General features: G+C 32.3%; 1 protein-coding gene across 7 annotated transcripts; it reads right to left on the bottom strand.

Annotated features, from left to right (window-relative positions):
* Positions 1 to 483: 483 nt before the first annotated feature.
* Positions 484 to 13,525, bottom strand: LOC141708467 (general transcription and DNA repair factor IIH subunit TFB1-1-like). 7 transcript variants are annotated; one of them, XM_074512115.1, is made up of 20 exons: positions 13,143 to 13,525; positions 12,862 to 12,940; positions 12,078 to 12,139; positions 11,832 to 11,895; positions 11,443 to 11,569; positions 9,072 to 9,147; positions 8,438 to 8,533; positions 8,100 to 8,144; positions 7,933 to 7,989; positions 7,667 to 7,822; positions 7,421 to 7,486; positions 6,938 to 7,061; positions 5,912 to 5,968; positions 5,672 to 5,799; positions 5,407 to 5,598; positions 5,221 to 5,334; positions 4,980 to 5,075; positions 1,800 to 1,847; positions 995 to 1,063; positions 484 to 765 (listed from the first exon to the last, which is right to left on the bottom strand). In XM_074512115.1, the coding sequence occupies exons 1-20, from the start codon at positions 13,221 to 13,223 to the stop codon at positions 679 to 681; spliced, it is 1,824 nt and encodes a 607-aa protein (XP_074368216.1). In that variant the 5' UTR covers positions 13,224 to 13,525; the 3' UTR covers positions 484 to 678. The 7 variants fall into 7 exon arrangements, 6 of the variants coding, with proteins under 6 accessions (XP_074368216.1, XP_074368218.1, XP_074368215.1 ...); XM_074512117.1 differs by having other exon boundaries at positions 4,980 to 5,057; XM_074512114.1 differs by lacking the exon at positions 8,100 to 8,144 and having other exon boundaries at positions 7,933 to 8,046.
* Between the last annotated feature and the right edge of the window lie 1,575 nt (positions 13,526 to 15,100).

Raw genomic sequence — 15,100 nt, 5'->3', positions numbered from 1 at the left:
ATCTTTTTAGCTTGATAAATAATGTTTATTATTTTATTTTAACCCGAAGCACATTTTATCAATCAAATTCAATTAATTATATTTAGTTTACTTTATATTTTATTTTAGCGTGAATCAAAAAGTATAATTTTATTTTAGTCCAGATGAAAAATGTTGATTATTTAGTTTTATCTTGAGAATGGTCCACGGAGTAACAAATTATCTTCTTATGGTAGAGATAAATACGTGTATATATATAATAAATATTATAATATCTATTTTACAGCTTGATTAAATAATAATTAAATTAATTGTTATAGTAAAGATTGTTATAGAATTTATTTAAATAAAAAATATAGTAAAATAAGTTAATTTCAATATCAATTAGAAAAATATAGACCTCTAATATTAATTAGAATATAAATCGGTAGAAGTTGATTTTAATATCAATAATAATAATTTAGAGTTCAATATGAATTTGAGTTTAAATTTGCAAAAGAAGCAGACTTCAATATAAATTAAAATTGGAATTGACCAAAGTTTTATTGTTTCTAGATAGAGATAAAGAATATAATGGGTAACATGATAGACTCAAAATTTTCTTCAATACATGTAAAAAAAATAAAAATCATTTCAAAATTTAAGTCAACAAGTAATTTCTTGTTCGACATTACCACTCTTGTTTACAACATAAATTTCCTAAACAAAACCATTGGGTCTCTCAACACTTTTTGTAGATCTCTTTTGGAAGTCTGCTTCATAATGTGCAAAGGCAGCATCTAAAGCCTGCACCAGAGAAAACAATTTTCATCACCAGTTGTGTACAAAAGGTGCATACACCAACCAAGAACTATACATGACTTGTTTGACAAAATCAAGCAAGGCCGGAGGTGATGCCAAAAAAAGGGCTTTGCAACTAGCAAGATGAATGTAAAGTTTTTTATTTTAATCTAGAGCTATAAGGACATAATGTCTCAGACCCTGCAACGATACCAGGAGTGTCTTACAATCATACCTGAGTCATTGGTTGAACAATGAGTGAAACTGGATGGCGGAAATCCTGTTGCACTGAGCTCTTAATATCCTGAAATTGGATTACGATGTGAGCAACACACATAAATTAGATGGTAAATGCATTCACCTGAAACTTAGAAAGCTAAACACAGAGCATTACAATTTAGACAGGGGATTGATCTAACAATGCTTGAGGTTAGCAAGACGAAAGCTTAACCACCAACACAAATTCTCACCATCTCGAAGTAAAAATGCCAGGACTGTAACGTGTAATTTTTAAGTCTTTGATCAAGGAAATTCAAATTTATTTTGTAGACAGTGAAAAGATGGGTTTGGTGGTTGAGATAACCATATTATAGGGAAACCAATGACCTGACATAAAGATTTGGCTGCACAAACCCCCAAGTTCTATTTTGCACAGATCAAGCTTTGAAATCGAAAAAGCAAAGCTCAAAGGCAATATCACAGAAACGAACAACATCTGTATGAGCAACTTCCAGAACAATGGAAGTACCGAAGCAAGTTCATCATACTAGTTCTAACTAAATTAACGTCTATATAGGTTGCAGAAGAAACGCATAGCTTTACAAGATCCATGTTCAGTTACCTACTTCAAAGTTAATGTATCTTCTTCCAGGATGTTGATGTATTAAGAAAACTTCAGAAGATTGGATAAAACAAACAGAACAGAGAAAACTTTACTTTTTAAACTTTTGACCTAAAACATATATCATCATCCAACAGTAGCAAAATCAATACATGTAAACTTCATTGGTTAAAATGGGTGACAATTGAACAAACAGCACCTGTAGCTTCTGATATATCTTGGACATTGCATCCTTTACTTTGTTAACCTGCAATTGGATAACCATATGAGCTCAATTGCAGCATATTCAGCCCTTGAAACAATGTTCTACAAGAGAACATATAAAAAGCATTCATGGCAGAAAGAACACATTGAAACTGATACTAAACAACATACAGTGCAACTGTTAATTTATTGGGGGACAAAATATATGGTAACTAATGGGTGTCAAGTTCATATGTATCTCTACTGATTTTCTGCAACGGGTAAAGGTCCTATCCCTTACAATCTCATTTTATCCCTAATCAATCCAACAATTGGTGAAAAAACTACTCACCAAATAAGACTCTATAAAGTTCAGAGATCTACCTGTGGTGCGTAATTTTTTCCGACTGATTAAGCCAGTTCAATATATTACAAAGGGTTGAATATCAAAGCGGTCACTGAAGTGGGGGCCATATATGGATTCAATCATTATAGTTAACGGGCTCTTGAATGCACCACTTTAGTAGCCGGTAATGACAAACCCGTTAAATTCAAACTGTTCACCTGATGGAAAATCTTTGACTTTGACATGTACACTTATTACATTTGACTAAGCCATGACTAAGTGATAGATGGGGGATGACTAAATAAAATGTTAAGTTCACCATTTATAAAAATAACCATATAGATAACCCATTCTGTAAGACATCGTGTGTACATATATCTCTCCATCTCTTCTTGGAGATCTTTCTTTATCACCATTCTTCTCACTCTTATAACTGTATAAATACGCATTTTAATGTCTTAATCTTCTTGTTCAAATCACAAATCTTGCTATTTGATTCCTCCCACTCTCCGACTGTACATTCAAGTTCATGTGTTGTATATATATTATGTCGTTTGCATACATGCCTGTATGCTACAACTAGACTGGTCGGAGCAGTTAAATGCAGGGGAGGTGGCACATTAGGGCAAGTATACCCTTCCGCCCATGCTGAACTTTGTATAAGTATTACATGTGTAGAACATTAACCTAGCTACTGAGCACAGATAAGTGCACGTATTAACTAATATTTGACTTGTGAAAGTACTTGGTGTTGAGTTATTAATGTGATTCTAACTTTGTCGCATATATGATTAAAAAAAAACTTTGTTTCATAATCTAATTAACTACTAAATTTGTTTAGTACAAAAGTAAAAACATTAACATATACAATGATTATTTTATGTTTGTTAAATTTTTTTATACCAAAAATTTCTACTACACATGATAATATAGGTATGGTACTGTATTTTTATTTTAACTTAATTGGAGACCAAAGACGCCTAGGAGAAATTGTGTCAAGTGCATCCTTTGATTAACGAGGCTTTGGTGGTGGCAAGACCTGACGAGTTTTGGGTAGAGACACCAAGTGCAGTAATGAGTTTGCAGGAAGATTGAAATAAGGGGATAGGTGAAGGATATAATACAATACTGCATAAGTAAGTTGGTGCATTACATGGTGCCTAAGACATTGGTGTTTAAGCATAGCAGATTAAATGAAATTTCAATATTTAGGGGTTTACAGTTCGATAAAATAGAAACAAATAAAGGAAATAAAGTTGGTGAGAGCTGGCATCATAACAATGTTAGGGTCATTTGTTTACTTATTAATATTACTTGATGGACAAAATCTTAACGCTTAGGACATTAATACTGTTTGGCTTTAATTTTTTTTGCTTCTGAATTGTAAAAAAACTGCTTAAACATTGAGATGGAAAATCCTAGCTTAGCAATTAAGAAAAACATAGGCCTGTTATTGCAACCACATGTTTTTGAGATCTATTTACTTATTATTATATTAATTCACTATCCTTTACTTTGCTAATTTATTATCTTAACATTTATGCTTGATAAAAAAATTTAAGTTTTAATTTTTTTTGTACTATAGTTATTTTAAATTTAAACTACCACAGCAGTAAAAATTTTAAATAATGTGCAATTCAATAAAATTTAACTGAAAAATCAAAATCTAGATTTACACATTACATAACTAAATTATGACTAATCCCCATTTCTCATAAACATTGCTTTTTGTTCATTTTCTATATGTGATAAATTTATTGTATAGTGTAATAATTCTCCTATCATTATATTATTACCTTTTCACATGATATTATCTTAATAGAATGCACCAATATTCATAATGTATTATAGATTTATATTTATTTACAAGGATGGTACAAAAAATATACCATTCAGATCAAAAAATTATACCCGAAACAATATTAATTATTCAACATTCAGATTCTTCAGAAATCTTAATCATTCAAAAATTTAATCATTCAGATAAATTTTATTCAGATTTGCCAAATGGCTCCTTGGTTCCTTACTGTCTGATACATGTAATATGCCCACAGTCATGAACAAAAGGGAAGAATCTGTATGTTATGTTTGATATATACAGATAAAGATATTTAGCAAAAAGAAGAGAAAGATATAGATATATAATACATAATCATGGATGAAGTTGAATGAAAGATCTCAAGCTAAAGATGGGAGTGATGTTGTAACGAGAGACGCAATCCTTTAATACCCTACCAGGGGAAGGTTGTCTTGATTCAAGCATGGGGTTGTTATGTACACACACAGATATACATATATGTGGGTGTGGGTGTGAGTGTGGGTGTGGGGGTGTGTAAATCTAAATATACAGGTCATAGCTTAGTTGGATATCCATTCAAAAAGTTACGATCTTTATCGTAACACACGTCACTGTCAAGATGTTTTCTGTTAGGTCAATAGTTCAAACTAACGGTCTTCTCATTATTGGCAACTAGAATGGTGCATTAGAGATCCTGTTAACTATAATGAATGAATTGATACATGCCCTCACTTGAGTGACCACTTTGTTATTTAACCCTATTACATAGTAAATAAAGCTGGATCAATTAGAAGAGAATACTAGAATAACTTGAACTAAATGTATTAGCTCGATGGATATAAGGGAGCAAAATTTGGGCCAAATATATTACCAATCCATCCGACTTCGAAAATACATGTAGTAGAAGTTATTCCCATACTTACGTACTTATTAATCTTCATTCAGTTTAAACATCAGCTGATGTATCTTTATACTGCATTCAATAGTATACTACCAGCTATAACCAAAATATTTAAGCTGGAGAGAAGTGCCTAGGCAAGACCAGAAATAACCTTAATATGGAGATACGTGGTCGTAATGGGATACGACGACCAGAAATGCTTCAGTAATTCCTGAATTGATGTCCATTGCTGAGAGACAAATCTATACTTCAGTTCAAATTATGTTAAAAGGTGAACAATGAACACTGATAATCAAAACCAGGGATAACAGGCTTATCTCTCAGTCTTGTGCCATATGGTATACAATACACTCAAGGTTATTGTGATAGATTGAAAGATATAATAAACTCACATGCAAGATTTCTTCTTTGGTGACATTTGGCAACCCATCCAAAACACTCTCATGTGGATCCTTTCCAAGATGATAGTTGGTATTTGAAATACGTCGTGTCAATTCATTAAAAACCTATACAATAAATTAAGTGGTTACGTTCTTCAAGAATTGACAGCATACACAAGTTGAGAGTAAAAAATGTACCTTGATAGCAACTTCTGGTTTAACTATCGGATCTGTCAGACCTAGACCTTTTATTTCAGATATAGACTTTCTCAAGGAACCATAAGCCTCGTGAGCATTAAGGATACATTTCATATGCTTTGATCCAGATTGTGACTCCCCCAAAGTTTTAACTGCATTGGCTTGTTGAGAATCGAAGTAGTCACGAGGATCCTGATACAATAATAAAAATATAAATTTCCTGTTCAGCATTAAAACTATATTCTGTTCATCAAAAAAGTCTAACCTTGATACTAAGTGGGGCAACTGGATGGTCACGAGGTCCCTGAAGATCCTCCAACTCCGCCATTCGAGATATCAGATCAGAGCGCCCTTGCTCCATAAGGGTGTTAGATGCTTCATTAGCTGACTCAACTGTATGAAGCGTGCATTGTGTCATCATTTAATATATCAGGAAGTATTCCTGATTAAATAAGTTACTAAATGCATATCAATTACAGAGCAAGCAAAATAGAACTATGCTGACCTTGTTTTAACCTGGTAAGTGCTTCAGCAACAGACCTTGTATCCCCCAACTCCACATCTAACAGTAAAAATTACAGAAAGATTATACTTATATTCATTAGCACATCCTTAAAATAGCAATCAGCCAATCACGACATAAACTTATATAATCTTTTTGTGGAAAACAAAAATAAAAGAACCTACTCAATTGTAGACTGTTAAAATATGTTACTATCAAAATGCTTGGTGTAACAAGGAGACCTGATGTAACAAGCTCTGGCCTACAGTCGAAGGTAAACATCTTCATGATTATATAAACAGTTGAATCATAAATATTAAAAGAAAAGTGTCTATTTTCGTAATTATGTGCTCATTAAATATATTAATGAACTCAGAAAAGGGAACATGGTGAGCATACATTGTGTCTATTCGATAACAAAATAGGGCTTGCTATAAGCTAATAATCAAGAACAAATGCGGTAAGAAACAATCAATGTAATCCATGAATGATCACGATACCGCCCATAACAGGTAACTGGGAGGGAGAGATAAAACTATGTCTGCTGAAAGACTTTACGTTTACACTTATACTTATCTTGGAAAAGAGTATTCTTAATTAAAAAGTTATTTAGTTATCAGCCCCAACCAGTACCGCACTACCTCCAATTCCCACCACCCAACTCAAAATAAAGAAAGAATCAGCGATGAAGCCTCTGCTTCTTTCCTCACCCCTTATACTTTGAAATAACATCTAGCAAAGTAATTTCCTCTTATTTATATACCCTTTAGGCTTACACTATCAAGTTGCTGCATAGGTGTTTCCTTCTCGCCAGGTACCAAGGAGTTTCTTACTCTTTTGCATGTCACCATGTGCTCAATGCACGATGAAAGTGTTTAAAAATCATTCCTATAAATCACGTATTAACTAATCACCCCAGTACAGTGCACAAGTCTCATCTTGTGAACCCACTAAATTTTTTTTCAAGCTTAAATACATTACAGAATTTCTGTAATAACAAAAGAGAGTGAATTAGTATTAGATTATTACCCACAGATCTTCCTTCAAGAACAACTGCGGCATGTCTATTAAGGTCTTGCAGAAATGATCGTTTATACAGATCATACTGCGAGTCCGTAGAGTCCTTCAACGCATATCGGGATAGGCCATGATCCTGTACGTACATAGATTTAGGTAAATGTGAACTTAAATTGCAAATAGAATGTTACACCTGCAAACTCAAACAAAACCAATGGTCAATCTGACATAAGGCCTTATTTAGCCTTATAAACAAAAGAACCGTGCACATGAGTTTAGGAGAGAATCATAAATGTACTTCTCTACATTGTTGAGACAGAATCAACAGTTTCCCAACCACAGCGGCAGATATCATATAAAAAAGGACATTACTATGCCACCAAAAGCAGCTTCAAAATATTTAGTTTGGAACATGAATTACGAGAAAAGTAAATCTGAAGCAGCCTTCATATTCATAGCAAAACGATTTGTAAAGTCAGATGTCATCCGATGTACCGGAAGGTGTGTATAATCATCCCCTTCATCAGCTTCCATGTCTAATGTCGGATCAACCCTTCTGATCTGCAAAGCAATGAACCTCATAAAATGGTCAACATTTTGTAGATGGGGCGAGGAGGGAGGGTTGCAATGGGTGGTAATGGTGTTGATAAAGAAACCATGCTAGGACATTTTTAGAATCATTTTTGCTGAAAATGCAATAATCAAAATATAAGAAGAGTCGATCTCAAAATATAAGAACACCTTTCTCCGAGCTTCACTTGCTAATATGTCATCTTTCTTGAGGAAGACAGCAAGCTCCTCATCTTCTGCAGCCTCAGCGGCAGCGGCAACAATATTTTTTGTACTGTGAAGGTATTCAGCCCTCCAATATTTAATCCAGAAGTCCGTTTCTGTCATCTTAGATATAAAAGACAAGTTTATTTCTTTACCAGCAAAAGAGATGTGATGATCTTTATTCCACTACCAACAGAACTAAGCAAGCAATTGGACATGTATAATTTTTCTACCTTTTTGGGTACTAGGTTTAAATATGCACGTCGTACGGCAGGTTTTTCAGCAAAAATCTGGATGACAGCATGGGATAATGCATGAGAAATAAATTTATGGGCAATATGGAGAGCCTGTCAGAAAATACAAAAAATTCTCAACTTATCAAAGAGATAAGAATGCCCACCTGATGAATAATTTCCGGTGTCAAGTTATATTTAACCCTGTTTGACTACAACAAGTTATCATTAACAGTCAGATTGTTTACAAGTTTAAAGAGTGAAATGAAAGAACTACAGTAAAAACTGATATGCTAGTTTAGTTTTAAAAACTGATATAATATTCAGATTCATAGTCAATAATTTGAAAGTGCATTCTGTAGGAACACCAAACAGTGTTGCCTATTTTAAATGGGAAATTCAGAAAACTATATGAATGAAGCATAAGAGTAAAGACGCCCCTGCAAAAACACATACATGGCCACAAAATACATTAACATATTCAGATTAAGAGTGTCAATATTACCTGGCCATCAGATGATGGTTTCACATTAAAGATCATGTCGCTCTTTAACCCCACCCGTTGCTTAGATTTGCTGCTAATTTTGTCGTCCAACAATTTCTGCAAATGAAAAATGTCTGTTATGGCTTCTCATGGAAAGTACATTTAAGAGCAAGTCCGACAATGTCCTGATAGATGCCTTCTAAATATAATAAATAACAGTGTCTTAGTGATTTAGGATATTAATTTGGTATATCAACTCCAACAATTTGTCTTATAATTGTGCCTTATTATTTAATTAATAACCTATTTGAACTACAATTGGAGGGAAGGGAAAATATGAGAGGAGAAAGATGTGCAAAAAAGGAGGGAAATAATTTTTTTATTAAAAGAAGTGAAATAAGGCATACGTGGTGGTGCCTCAGAAAAATAGGGCTTGAAGAGGTTGTCCTAGTGATATAAGGCATCACTAGGACATTGTTGGATCAACAATTTGTCAAATGCCCTAAATTTTAACTAAGAACAACATATAAGGCACTTGTTGGACTTGCTCTAACTAGCTGGATATTGGATATTAACTAAGCGGGCTTAGACTTTACGGAAATTAATGAACAATGCCAAAGTATGACATACAACTTGCTCTATAACAATATTTAACCTTTCTTGTTGCCCAAAATTCAGCCTCTGTCAACACACCACCCATTACAAATTCCTTGTGAAGTTTCTGCAACTCGCTGAAAAAAACAACTCATTAGAGGAAGTGGAGATAACATATTTTATTTATAAATAGTAGAATGAGGCATGAGTTAAACAGCCTAAAACTTGAATTTTCATCTACACGGAAGATCAGTTTATATCTTAAATAGAACTTCGTAATCCCCCCTTTCGGATTATGACAATTTTCCTTGGTTTCAAGTTTAATTAGTGGAACACTCTGATGTACAACACAAGCATAATATATAAATTCTACTAAAAAATTTAAATTAGTGCTACAAATTAAATTGTGCGGCTTCCTTTTGATTATCTGATAATTTAGCATGTCAACAATCTTTCGTAGTGGTTAAAGACTTAATTGCAGGAAGATGGCCTGAATTTTAATTTTTTTTGCACGAAATTCCCATATTTAATAATATGCACCAGCATGGCTGAACTTTTATTTTTTTGACGAACGATTGCATTCCGTAAAATATGTACGTTAGTTTTGGAAGGACAAAATTGGTATTTCAAATGTAACAGCTATTTTCAAATATATATACATGTGTGTATATATATATATATATATCCAAATTTATATTACCAAAACCTAAGTTTCAAAATTGAAATAGAACTCCAAAACAGCCCAGTTACTCGGAAATCATGACACACATGGGTGCCAGAGCTATAGGCCGTTGCAATTTCATAATCCGAGACGCAGGTACACTTGGCAAAGTAGTATAGCTGACTACTGCTAGTACTAGACCTACCTCTCCTCAACCAACTAAAATTTCTAAACAGCACAACAAAGTTATTGCAACAAACATGACTGGTGTACGTCGGACAAAGAAGAAGACTATTACAACTACAACAAAATCATGTTTAAAGAAAGGTAACAAGATGACTAGTGCTGCAAATGATGCTCAGAAAATAGTAAACTAGAGACTTGTAGTAAGGCTATTGCAGGTAGTGAGGAGATTAGAGTGAGTAATAATAGTCCTAGTGATTCGAGCAGTGAAGGGTAACTTTTCAATATGGATTGTTGTATCCATGCAAATATTATCTTTGAACAAGCTTCCAAATCTCCAGATTTCTTCCAGAGTTTAACCTGAAGTGAAGAATGTGTGTCTAGATCTACAATTACATGTAAATTACAAGAAGTGGAGTTGGCAGCTTCACTGCCTGAGAGAGATCATTTTTGGAATATTCTTTCGGGAATTGGCACATGTATATATTGTGGAAAATTAGAGCGAAAAAAAAATTGTATCACAGCCAGGGGTTTGCAAGTTGTAAAGTCTTTTTTCACAATTAAGATTCTCACAAAATAATAGAAATGCCAAAATAATATATTTTGAAAAGACGCGACTGTAATATTAAATTAGACTATTGGCTTATCAAATTTTTTTTGAAAACAAGATTAAAAAATAGCACAAAGCCTATCGGAAACTTCATATATCATGATTCCCGCAAAGCAGATACTCATATAGCCCAATTAGTCCTAAGAATACTCCGAGCAGAAGAATGCCCTTAATGCCTACACAAATCTAACAATATATGTGAACGTATAATATGGTTTATTAAGCTTTAGTGTTAGTGTAAAAATATAATTAATAAACCAGGAATGCAGCTATAGAATAATAAACATATATGTAAACTGAATCCTACGACTAAAAATGTAAGGACTAAGGAACAAAAGTCTCATATGAGAACGTATTCAAAGTTATCAGTAACTTGATAATGAATGTTCCAAGGAATAGTTTCTCAAGAAAAAAAGGTTCTGCGTGATAGAAATTCTGACACCAGTCTTCTTCTTTTTTTGCCACAATTCTGACACCATTCTTAATCACACACACATTTTCACAACATTTCAATTGATGTGTGTAAAACTTGTATCGTATATTTCCAGGAATGTGATCTTTTAACATAGACTTTGCAGAAAGGAAGTTGATGTTGACTGTAATTGGAGAAGTGATGCCTAACTGCTGACACCACTACTAGTGTCCTTTTCCACTATCCATTTTTCATGCTAAAAAATATCAGCAGTATTTAGCTCTGTATATATGAAAATAGCAATTGTATTTAACAATTTCAATTTTACCCCTCTAAAACTAAGATAGGTTATATACATTTAACGGAATGCAATCACGCTTTAAAAAAAAATAAAAGTTCAGCCATGTGGGTCCCTATTATTATATTTAGGACATTTTCATGCAAAAAATTAAAGTTCAGGTCATCTTCCTGCAATTAAGTCTAAAATAAATGTAAGTTGAGTTCGAATGGTACTTCATTGTAATGTAACCCATAATCAGTCGTGTGTTTGTTGGTGATAGAAATACCTATCCACCTGCAAAAGCTTAATTCTACGGTCCATCTCTGCTGTGCTAAGCTGCTCAGTGCTTGGCGGACCAGTGGATTTGTCGGAAGCAGCTTTACCAGCATTAGCGGGAGGTGCAATAGCCATGGCTGATCAAGAAAAAAACAACAGTCATATAATCTGTAATCCAGTATCATATGCACTCATAAAATGAATGCTTCAAGGCTGATGCAAGGATAAAGGTTGAGGATACAAGTACATAAATGAATTTTAAATATAAATTCTTTAAAAGCTCATGGCAGGGAACGGAAATGTAAAATATTAAATTAAGGATGAGTGGATGATCATAAGCATGTTATACATTTGAAATAAGGTGGTACACATAACTGTGTAGGAGATAAATGAACTTACCAACAAAGTCTCGGCAAGCATCACGGTCAGAGAAACTGTCAAACTCAAAAATGTAACTTTCACCCTAGCATAATCAAGTGTTAGGTTAATAATATACAAATTGTACATGAAGTACAGTAATTAAGTTGCATTACATTTTGAGTCAAGAATTTCAACATGGAGGAAAGAACCCTTCGGCTGAAATTTTCCATGGCCAAAAATGGATTAAAACAAAGCGATCTTCCTTGAGATCAATACTAAATTTACCTTGTCTTGCGTAAGGTTAAGAAGAGCCTTCTTATTTGGAGCCTCCTTGCTGAACTTATGTCCTGGATATCCACAACATTAATGATGTAAGCACACCGAGAACTTATGGCCATTGAAATGTACAAAATCAAAAAAAAAAAGTGCAATATCTAATTCTGAAGCTCGTGGCCACGATTTTTTGCCAAAAACAAAATTATTTACATTATTATCTATATTAATACTTGTAAAATTCTGAAAAAGTTTGTTCTAATATTTTAAACGTAATAAAGGTAAAAAAGGTCTTAAGCATAGTAGGAATATCACACAAAAGTATCAAACTATAAATCGATAACATTTACGAAGTCGAAGGCATCCAAATCATATAGCTCAATACTAGTTCCCTCGAATTCTCTCTATTCCTCATCATCATCTTTGTCTACAAGAGACTTTTTTTAACTGAGGAGTATTTCAGTTTTTCTATATGTAATGAGAACTTTTTTTCCAGCAAAGGCGAGCAAATTTAATGCCACTTTGATTATCGCACTAAATCATTCATATCTTCGCCTACTCGTGAAGAGCGGAATTAACAAACAGAAAAAAATAACAAAGTTACTATCTTGAGCTTATACTCTACATGACAGATATCCTCCTACTGGAAAATCTTATTATAACAAAAAAAAAACTAGTTAAATAATTTGAAATTTATTGAAAACTAAATCTAGAATCAGAATGGGAGGAAACACATACATTTCCTAAGTAAGACCTAGAAATACATTATCAAATCGAAACAAAAAGAAGAGAGTACCTATAATGAATCGGAATTCAACATTAAGCTTCATCAATGACCTGGGATCACTGGGCATAAACACGAACCTCTCCCTCTTCTACATAACAACAACAAAATCGATTATCATACTGATTCAACACTGCATTGGTTTAATGAATAAAAAGTGTAAATTAAAAGTAACTATAGAATCAAAATTCAATTACATATATATATATACAGAGAGAGGGGGGGGGGAGGGGGGGAGGGGGAGAGAGAGAGAGAGAGAGAGAGAGAGAGAGAGAGAGAGATGGGGAGGATACCATGGTTAAAACGCCAGGAGTGCCAGGATCTTTAATAGATGATTTGTACTTGGCGCGCTTAATTACTTGCCTCTCCGTCATTGATTAGATAAGCCTGTATGTATTATATGAAAATAAATCAAAAATAGAATCCAATTGAGGGTTTTGGATTCAAGTGAAGCTTTATAATCTTCTATAAATAAAGGAGGAGTGTATGTATCTATGATTTGTGAGTTTGGGGCTAATGTTTATAATTTAGAAGCCAAGCTTCATCGGTTTGTTTCACAGCATCGACCCTGCCTTAATTTTTATTAAATATAAGCTCTTGGGGTGCACTACAAGGCGACGGAAGGAATTGTGCGTTAAGGACGAACAACATACACGTTAACGACAACACTTTAACAGTAAACCGTGCTATACATAGATATAGGCGCAGATTATTTTTAATATTACATAATTTATTTGAAATTTTAATAATATGATTTAATTTAATAATCTAATAGACGAAACAGTTGGTCGGTACCTGCTGAAATTACTTAATTAGCCTTATTTAATTGTTCTAATTCTAATTATTGGATCGAACAATTCCAATTCTAATTCATATTAAAATCAACTTTCTCTATTAAATTACCAATTTCAATTCTATTTTATAAAGAACTCTCTATCACTATAATTTATGTTAAATTCAACTTCTTCTATCAATTTAAATTTTAATTCATATTGAGTTCTATATCATTCTGATTTGTTACTTCGGGCTAAATTAAATTTAAACAAACTAAATATAATTCTTAAGATTTGGTTGATATATAATGTGACTCGGGTTAAGATAAAATAATAATACTATCAATACTCCTAAAAAAATTATACTAATTAACTTGGATAAACAAAATAATATATTTTATGTATCCAGGATAAAAAATACATTATATAATTGATTCAGACTAACACAAAATAAAAATAAAATACAATTCGACCAACAAAAAAAACATATATACTAATTATTCAGTCTAAAATAAAATTATCTTATTGTTCTGGAATTTAAAATAAAATAAAATAAAACTAAAAATAATTAGTTTGATTTGGTCGGTGTATTCAGCATCGGGCTAAATTAAAATAATGTAAATCACTGATCCGAGATAAATCAAATTAATATTAGACTAAATATAATTCGTATCCTATTCATCTAAAATAAAAAATCAAATTTATTTAAAACATATTTATTTTTAAATACACTTAGAATTATCAATAAATCTATATCGTTCAATCAGTAATATTCATTTTTTCAAATATCTTTTATAGAGTTATAGTTAATCGATAAAGTAATCACCATGCTAAAATAATAGTTTTTTAAGGTACCAACATAATGGAGATATTATATTTTTACCCTCAATAAAATAATAATTTCATTATAATAATATTTCCCCCCTTACTAATGTTATCAATTTAAATAAGTTTAAATGTTCTAAAAAGTTATGAACATATACGTTTACTTAAATAATTATCATGAATTCATATCATTTAAAGTTTTAAATTAACAAACTTAAAATTTGAATTCAAGTATTTTTTTTCAAATTATGTAATATTAAAAAAAATCTGTGTCGTTCGTGCATCGCACGAGTTTTAAGCTAGTATTTATTAATATATACTAGGGACTTTTGCCTGCGCTATGCAAACTTGTTATCCGACATTTTATTAAACGTAAATTATTATATAAATGAAAGCAATCGGTATATCATATTCTGAGATGGTAAACTCTTAATTATATTAACGAACAAATAAAAAAACATAAAGATGCACTAAAAAACATAATCATCAATTTCAAATAAAACTATAGGAACCTATTCCTTGATTAAAATCTCAAATAAATGCGAGGATTAATCGTCAATTTCAAAGAAAATTACAAGAATCTATTGCTTCATTAAAATCTCAAATCAATGCGAGGATTATGTTTGCCAATAAGATTTATGCATTAAGCAAAT

Source organism: Apium graveolens, chromosome 2, assembly GCF_009905375.1.
Source record: "Apium graveolens cultivar Ventura chromosome 2, ASM990537v1, whole genome shotgun sequence".
NCBI lineage: Eukaryota > Viridiplantae > Streptophyta > Magnoliopsida > Apiales > Apiaceae > Apium > Apium graveolens.
Note: the sequence above shows the minus strand (reverse complement) of the source record. Positions and strands in the feature narration are given on the sequence as shown.